The 9,618-nt window shown below is 39.3% G+C and overlaps 1 protein-coding gene across 1 annotated transcript in view; it reads left to right on the forward strand.

Moving 5' to 3' along the window:
* LOC106870985 (F-box/LRR-repeat protein 18) overlaps positions 1–9,618 on the forward strand; it is a 34,818-nt gene that overhangs the window by 16,984 nt on the left and 8,216 nt on the right. The window contains exon 3 of the mRNA XM_052977166.1: positions 6–467. Coding sequence (XP_052833126.1) covers positions 6–467 — 462 coding nt within the window. The remainder of the gene's footprint in view (positions 1–5; positions 468–9,618) is intronic.

Here is a 9,618-nt window from a genome sequence, read left to right on the forward strand (position 1 = left end):
GTAATCTAGAGAGTTTACGCGTTCTGGGCACGCCACATAGGGGATTACCAAAAGACATGCTCAGTCCGCTCATTTTGAATGTAAATAACTTCCAGAGAATCAAAGAACTTGCAATAAACGATGCCGCCGATCCGGCCGCTCGGATTTTCTTCTTCGGAACTTTATTGGAATTATGTAAAGTAGACCTTCATCTGAAGACTCTGTTGAAGCCGATGGCAAACCTGACAACCAAGCCATATTTTGCAAATATTTTCAAAAACATGTCAGAGATGGAGAACTTGGATTTGTCTCGGTCTAACATCGAGGTTCCAATGGATATGATTAAATGGGAAGAAGCAGTCAATTTGCGACATTTGAACTTATTAGAGAACATCAAAATCAATAGTGAACAGTTGTCCACGTTAGCTGGTTTGTGTCCACACATTGTTAGCCTCAATCTTCAATACTGCATCTCATCTTTCCAAGCAGTATGTTACCATTTTCATTTTTGACTTTGTTTTTGTATGTTTCTATATGCAGATACACACACATACACACTCTACATAAGTGTGCATACACATACATTCATTATTGACATAAACTCACACTCATAATTTCTTAATTACATAAACACACTCATATGCACACACACGCTCACTCACTCCCACACACATTTATTTATATGTTCCCCTTGTTATTTGTATCTCTTGATTTGGTTTCTTGTGTACCACTAATTGTATTTAATTACACTGTAAACTAGATATTTTTTTTATGAGTTTATTGAGCACTCTCACAAACTGCTCTGCAAAATACAGCTAGTTGTATTTTGTGAAGTATCTTATTTGAGAGCTGTCTTATTCAAGAGTGCTTGTGCAGATCCATTTTTATGAATATATGTACACATACATACATGCACATATAAAAAATATAAACACACACACACACACACACACACACACACACACACACACACACACACACATACATCTGCATCATGTGTTTTGCTCATGTTCGTATATGTACATATAATTATTTATGGGATTTCAGAGATTTTTGACACCAAACTTCGTTTGTGGAGTTGTAAGTTCATAAGTTGAAATACATGTTCTTTCTGTGAATCATATGATGTCACAATGGTTTTTCTGTGAATCATGTGAAGTCACAAGTATGTGCTATGCATATTTATCTGTGTAGGTAGGGATTCCAACATAAGTTCATGGGAGTATGTGTCTTTAATGCATAACATACATATAATCAATATCCAAAAACTTGTCCAAGTTGGATTGATAGCAAAGTGGGTAGGGATTTATGCTTGAAATTTCAAAGTATGAACTGTTGCTTGTACATGCATGGGGAGAAGGTTTCCTCCCTAATATTCAAAACATTTTCTATTGATGTTATATTTAATTTTTCCATGATAGAGAATTTACTGTCCCGTCCCCTATATTTGGTTTCCTTTTCTATGATTCTCCAGTTTGTATGGGGCTGGGGTTTGTTCATGTTTCTCTCTTTCAGTGTTCATACAATTTGGATAAAGATTTGTTTCTTTTGTTTGGTCTTTGAATGAAGTCAAATGCTGTGTATATCTCTCCTTGAAGGTGTTTCCTGTCATTCCAGTGTAAGTTTTTGTTGCTGGCCTTGTGCACTGGTTCTTTTTTCTGGGACCTGTAGTTCAGGGGACAGTTGGTGGAGATCTACAATTACAGGATCTTTTGTAGGTGTTCCTAATGTTGTTATTCTCATTGTGATTGAAAAATCATCGATCCTCTGTTGGGGAGGCAACTATAGCTAACTTTAACCGTATTTCTATTGAAGATCTTGCAGTATTTATGTGAATGCAGGGAGTGAGTACCTACGATCTTCAGAAATTCTCTAGCTATATTTCTAGGCGCAGTCATGTTGTATGGAGGATTATCCATACAGCAAAGATACACACAGACACACACACTGATGATAGGCTTCTTCACAGTTTCCATCTCTCAGATTCATTCATAGGGCATTGTCTTTCTCTGGGCTATACTTGAAGACAATCGCCCAAGATGCTGCTCAGTGGGACTGAGCCATGCTTGAGCCTATAAATATTTTATGAATTTGTTTGTCAGCCTTGTGTAGTCCCCCCTACTTCCATTGCACAATTCTTCTTTGTATCATTCTAATTTTTAACTCCCCCCTATATTGCCAGCCCTCCCTCCCTTCCACTACATACTAACTGACTCATGTCACACACTGCTTCTCACACAAATTCTCTCCATCTCTTTCTCTCTCTTCTCCCCTCACCTCATTCTTTGCGATCACCACTTTTACTTCCTGTTTTTTTGTAGTCTTTATAATGGATTGATGTCAGTATAAAACTCTGTGTGTGTGTGTGTGTGTGTGTGTTTGCTGAACCACTGTGGTCAGACCTCCAAGCTTAAAGCGAGGGATCCAGGGATCCGATTGTATGGTCCGACTCCCACATTAAAATTACTAAGCACAAACAGGAAGACTGCCAGAATCTTGTTCAAAGATCAGTTTACGTAGCCACATGAAAGCATTCTGCCCTTCCTCTTCATCTTTGGACATGAAGGACTGGCTTCCTCCTCCTCCTCATCATATATATATACATAATATATACAGGCAGATATAAAGTAGTGTTGTGTCTTCATTAATTTATTTATTAAGCTAAGGTTATTTTAGGAATATTTGCCTGTGCATTCAATTAATGTAAACATACAATACAGCTGCAGTTGTAACAGAAATGTATGGTAGTCAATAAGGGCAAAAATATTGCTGACGATGACACTGCATAAATAAATAATATTATAAATATTCCCCATATTGCACACAGGTGCTGGCGTGGCTGTGTGGTAAGAAGCTGGGTGATTCCGGGTTCAGTCCCACTGCGTGGCACCTTGAGCAAGTGTCTCTTTGAGCTGACCAAAGCCTTGTGAGTGGATCTGGTAGATGGAAACTGAAAGAAGCCTGTCGTGTATATGTGTGTGTATGTGTGTGTCATTGTGTTTGTATTTGTACCCCACCATTGCTTGACAACCATGATGATGATGACTGTCATAAGTAGGGTCTTGCATTTCTAATCTTCCAAACGTATCTGGTTATGGGGAAATATTATCTTGCATGGCAACAGGTGGGCGTTGGCAACAGGAAGAGCATCCAGGCGTAGGAAATAAGTGTCGATAAATTCTGTCTGACTCATGTGACCATGGAAAAGTAGACATTAAAGCGACGATGATGATGATGATGATATACACCTCTGTATTTTTGTGTGTTTCTATATGTGTATGTATATGCGTGTGTGTGTGTGTGTGTGTGTGCTTGTATATGTGTTTCTTTGTCTGTGTGCATCTGTGTGTATATATATATAAATATATATATATATATATATATATGTATAATTATGTATAATTATGTGTGCATACATATGCATTTGTATGTATATCATCATCATCATCATCATCATCGTTTAACGTCCGCCTTCCATGCTAGCATGGGTGTGTGAATCAATGTGTGTGTGTGTGTGTGGATATATATGCATTTCTATGTATGTGTGTATATCTACATGAGTTGTGTGTATTTGTATGTCTATATATGTGTGTGTGTATATGTGTGTGTGTATGTGTGTGTGTGTATATATATATATATATATATATATATCTTGTTTTGCACGTATGTGTTCACCTGTGTGTGTGTGTGTATGTATGTACGTATACGGAATGTGTTGTGTGTGTTGAATGTGTTTTCGTGTGTGCGTGCGCGCAAGTGTATATATATATTTCCATATATATTTTTGAACAAGAATTGATTTTGTTTTTTCCTTATTCTTTCTCCCCTGTGACTTTAATTTCCAAACTATTTGTGACATTCCAAGAGAAATGTCTCTATTAATAAACCAGTTAAGACTGGTGTTGATGACTACAAAAACCAGTTTAAACCAGTGTAGTTTTACATTACAAAACTAGTGTGAACTGGTATTGTTGACTATAAAACTGGCTTAAAACACTTTCAATCTTTAAATTCTTTCGTCACCAATTTTCTCCACAACTAATGAATATTTACAATTAATTCTTTTAGATGTGCATTCACCACTACTACTACTACTTCTAGTTCTTCTTAATCTTCTTAGCCTCCTCTTTTTCTTCTTTTCCCTTTCCTTCTTCGTTGCTGTCTTCTTTTCTTTTATCTCTTTTTCCTTTTCCTTCTTTTTCCTTTTCGCGTCCTTTTTCTTTCTTTTTTTTCATTTTTTCATTTTCATCTTTTCCACCTCCTTCTTCTGTGCCTTCTCCTTTTTTTCTTCTCGTTCTCTTTCTCCTCCTCCTCCTCCTCCCCTTCCTCTTTTTCTTTGCCTCGCCTTTTTTTCCTGTTTGTCTATCTACCCCTCCTCCGCCTCCTCTCACTAAACATAACAACACCACCAACAACTAAAGCTAAACACTCTCCATTATTCACCGAAATCTTCCGTTGTCCAGACGTGATTCTTTTGTTGTGATGGACCTACGTCTTTGATTAGGTTTCTTTGAAGAACAACTGTCTTGATAATTAAATCTTTATTAACTAACGATATATCTCAAAGCAAGTGCCTCCATAAACGATAGCCTCTCATACGGTGCTTATCAAACTTTCTTTTAATTATGGTCCCCTTTTCTTTCACAAATACATTTTCAGTTCCCACTTCCGTTGCTATGATTGAAAACCCTACTCCCATCCATGGTTCAGTCCCACTGCATGGCACCTGGGACGTGTGTGTTTTCTGGGGCCACTGGTCAATCAGTTCCTTGTGAGTCAATTTGTTAATCAATTGAGTGTAGAATGTTATCCCAGATCAGTGATCAGCAAATTGGTGAATAAACAAAGCTACATGTAATATCTCCAGGAATAATCTAATGACTGTGGATGGCAAAAGTGGTGGGGTGTTGATAAACAAAGTACCAGTCATGTACTGGGGTTGTTTTAATTGACTTACCGCTTCCTTTAGAATTGCTGGCCTTGTGCTTCAATTAAAAACCATTATTGCTATTAAGATGGCAGTTTGCCTTAACATGGCGGACAAAATGCCTGGTTGTATATTGTCCATCTTTACGTTCTGAGTTCAAATTCCACTGAGGTCGACTTTGCTTTTCATCCTTTCGAGGTTGATGAAATAAGTGCCAGTTGTGCACAGGGGTGGGGGTTGTGGTGGTGGTTGTGGTGGTGGTGGAGTCGATGTAATCAACTTAATCCCTCCTCCCAAATTTCAGGCCTTGTGCCTATAATAGGAATGTTATGATGGCAAACTGACTGAACCAGTTAAAGCATCTGAACAGAGCTGTGGAGTCGAAACAAAGAACTTCCACTCCGACTCCTCTATGGAATTAAATGATTGTCGTCTATTTTATCGCCTCCAACCCCAATTACCCCTTAATTGGTTCTGGGTCTGACTCTGCAGCCCTACATCTGACAAAGTGCTTAGTATCATTACATCTGGCACTTTACCTCCTGAGTTCAAATCCTACCAAAGTCAGCTTTACCTTTCATTCTTCTAGGGTCGTTAAAATAAGATACTGGTCAAGAATTAGAGGTTGATGTAATCGAATAATCCCCTCCTACAAATTTCAGTCCTTGGCCCTTTGAAAGAAGGGATTATAAACACAGCTAGCTGCCAGAAGTGTTAGAGCATTGCAAAGAATTACTTTGCAATATTCGCTTCAACTCGTTACGTTCTGAGTTCAAATTCTGCCGAGGTTGACTTTGCCGTTCGTCCTTTTGGGGTCGGTAAATTAAGTACCAGTGAAACACTGGGGTTGATGTAAATGACTAGTCCCCTCCCCCAAATTTCAGGCCTTGTGTCTTTAGTAGAAAGGATTGCTGTTATTGTTAAGATGCTTCAGATAATATTTAAGGGCATTTTTTCTGGCTTTTTGTTCTGAGTTCAAATTCCACCAAGATCAACTTCACCTTTCATCCTTTTGAGGTTGATAAAACAATTAGCAGATGAGAATTGGGGTCAATGTAATCAACAATCCTCTGCTCCCGTCCCCAAATTTCTGGCCTTGTGCCTATAGCAGAAAGAACTATCATTATTATTATGATGATGATGATGATGAATGGGGTTGTGGATTAGAAGAATTGTTGTTTTGCAGTATTTGTTCTTTCTTTTTACATTCTTGGTTCAAATCCCACCGAAGTTAACTGTGCTTTTAATCCCTCACAAGTTGATAAAGATAAAATACCAGTCATATACTGGGGAAGGGGGGGGGGCTCAGTATAAAAACACTATTGTGTCACTACTTGCGCCACAAGACCTGATTTCTCTTCATCCGTAATTGATTATGAGCTAACGAGAGAGAGAGCTCGTATGTGGTTGGTTTATCTGCTAGAAACAGCAGCCAGATCTCCCTCGAATCACTCTGCGCCGTGAAGGACACACTGGATGTGTGCCCCTAGGTAAACTATGCCTTCCTCTCTCTCCCTGCATGGAAGGAAAATAAACATTGGAAAAGTACTGGATGGTCACAGCTGGAGTGTCTCTGATCATGTATTTGCTTCAGCGGGCGTGGGGGGAGGGGGGGTCACCTGTAACTATAAGATAACTACTTCTTCATTATCATCATGATAGTTAACGATAATTATTGGCATTGTCATCATCTCTATTGATATCGTCATTACCACCACTACCACTTCCGTCATCACTGCCATCATCACCATCACTACTGTCATCACCATTATCGTCATCATCATCATCATCGTTGTCGTCGTCGTCGTCATCACCACTACATCATCATTGTCGTCATCATTGTGCATACACCCACCACCGCTCCTAATCGTCATCACCACCACCACCATCACCGCTATCATTGTTGTCACTAGCATCATCATTTTTGTCGTCATCGTTCATCATCTTTGGTGTCATCATCGTTATCACGCATACACCCACCATCACCATCATCATCATCATCATCATCATCATCATCATCATGATAGATGTCAGATGTCCCTAAACGACCAACAAATGATTTTTATCTCTAAACATTATTATTTAAATGTAATCCTGCTTATTATCGCAGACAAATGTAACACTGTGCATGTGCGTGTGCATGTGAGTGCGTGTGTGTGTCTGTGTGTGTGTGTGTGTGTGTGTCCCTCGCACCCCTCCCTGCCATCTCTGTTTTCTAATCTCTAAGTGTCTTTGTATTCCACTGAGATCTCCGTAGCTTGGTGCAGTTACGGAAAAAATCAATAGAATTATGTTCAGACTGCTATGACTCACGCATGCACACACACACACACACACACACACACACACACACACACTGATACGTACAAAAACACATAAGTGACATGTGCAGAATCACACATTTGTCTAGCACACATACACACACATACATCAATACATACATACACACTTCTTAAATGTGCACTGTCACATGCATACACATATTGATACATATACACACACACACATCTGTACGTGTATGTATATACACACACACACACACTCACGTGCACACACGTGTCTATATATGTATATATATATATAACAGAGAAAGAGAGTGTGAGATGCATGCACACACACACACACACACACTCACATACACTAATATGCAATGGGCTTCTTTCAGTTTTCATTTTCTAAATCCACTCACAAGGCTTCGGTTGTCCTGAGGCTGCAGAAGATATTTATTTACCAACGGTGCCAAGCCATGAGATTGAATACAAAACTCTAGGGTTACTGACACCTTCACACACACACACACACAGCATGTGCATACATACATGTACCTGTACACGTGCACATTACTGATATAGTTTACAGCTGTCTTTGCAAGCATGTTCTGTGCTTTTTGCTTATTGTTTTTGCTGCGTTGGAGCCTTAAGCAGATGTAAACACCATCTAAGCACTTTCACCTTTGACCCAGTGAAACATCGAGTATGTGGCAACTGGAGGGTGGGGGAGATAGGGATGGAATTACATGAAATGAACTTTAGGGTAAGTCAAAATATTTTGTGACATATATTCTAACTTTTAAAGGCAAATTCACTGCTGTTTATTTAAAAGGTGTAACTAAAAAAAAAGGCCTTTTTTGCTCAGTAACGGACTCCTGGATGTGTTTCTGGCTCCTTAACCTTCTTCAGTAGAAGATACCAAAGAGAGACAACTGTGAGCAGATTCTAAAGCCATAGCTTTATTTTGGCACAGTCAATGTCATTGACTGATTGTACTTGCAGACCACTTAGAATAGATACAGCATCATTGGTGCCAAGCAGTGATGAAGAGCGAACAAAGATAAAAGAAATTTGTGTGTATCTTTTGTTAAATATGTCACAAAATGTTGTAAACATTAATGAGAGGATCGAAGAAGAAAATGTCAGGGCTTCCTGAAGGATGTCCCTTGTAATATTTGCTTAACCCTGAGTTACAGATACTCTCTTCATCAGGGATTGGTTTGTTGGTTAACTCAGTAAGGAACAAGGAAGACATGGAGAAAATATTGTTGTTGAGCAATTATCCTCTACAGGTGCAAGCGTGGCTGTGTGGTAAGTAGCTTGCTTACCAACCACATGGTTCCAGGTTCAGTCCCACTGTGTGGCACTTTGGCCAAGTGTCTTCTACTATAGCCTCCGGCTGGCCAAAGCCTTGTGAGTGGTTTTGGTAGACGGAAACTGAAAGAAGCCCATCGTATATATATATATATATATATATATATATAGATATAGGGCAGGGAATCGTTTTTTGTTCTGTGTGTGCCATAAATATCGCCATCCGTTAGAGAAAAAATTTGTAGTTTGGAATCAGTAGTTCTTTGACTGCTATTTCTAAATTCTCAGTATGTTGGAGAAGCAACTCGTGCTAATCCCTGTATATTTATGATTATATATATAAATATGTTTGTGTGTCTGTTTGTCCCCTCCCACCATTGCTTGACAACCGATGCAGGTGTGTTTACGTCCCCGTATCCTAGCGGTTCGGCAGAAAGAAACCGATAGAATAAGTACTAGGCTTACAAAGAATAAGTCCTGGTGTCGATTTGAGTTGACTAAAGGCAGTGCTCCAGCATGGCCACATTCAAATGACTGAAACATGAAAGAATACCAATATATGTCAGTGCTTGTGTGCCTACTGTGTGTGTGGATGCAGACATTTATGTACCTGTGTGTGTATTTGTATACATGTCAGGGAGTGGATGTACATGTGTATTAGTGTGTGTGTGTGTATGTGTACGTTTATATGAGTCTGTATGTACATATATATATATATATATGGGTGGGGGATGTATATGTTTATTAGTGTGTGTGTGTGTGTTAGCACATTTGAGTGTGTGTATACATAACTGTCAGTGAATATGTCTATGTGGGGGTGTGTCTCTCTTTCTCTCTCTGTGGGGGAGATGCACAGAGATATAAGTGTCAGTGACTGTGTGTGTGTCTGTATGTATCTCTCTCTCTCTCTCTCTCTCCCAAACACTCACACAATTATACATGTATGCACACACACACACACACACACACACACACACACTCTCTCATTATGCTGGTGTCCCTTCCCTCTGCCCCCTTGCAGCTGACTGACTGAGTTAACAATAGGGTGTTGATTAGCTGATGATGGTGATGGTGTGGGAACAATGGGTGTGTCATGTTGATGACAAAGCTGGTGGTAGTGGTGGCATC

This window comes from Octopus bimaculoides, chromosome 27, assembly GCF_001194135.2.
Source record: "Octopus bimaculoides isolate UCB-OBI-ISO-001 chromosome 27, ASM119413v2, whole genome shotgun sequence".
In the NCBI taxonomy this organism is placed as follows: domain Eukaryota; kingdom Metazoa; phylum Mollusca; class Cephalopoda; order Octopoda; family Octopodidae; genus Octopus; species Octopus bimaculoides.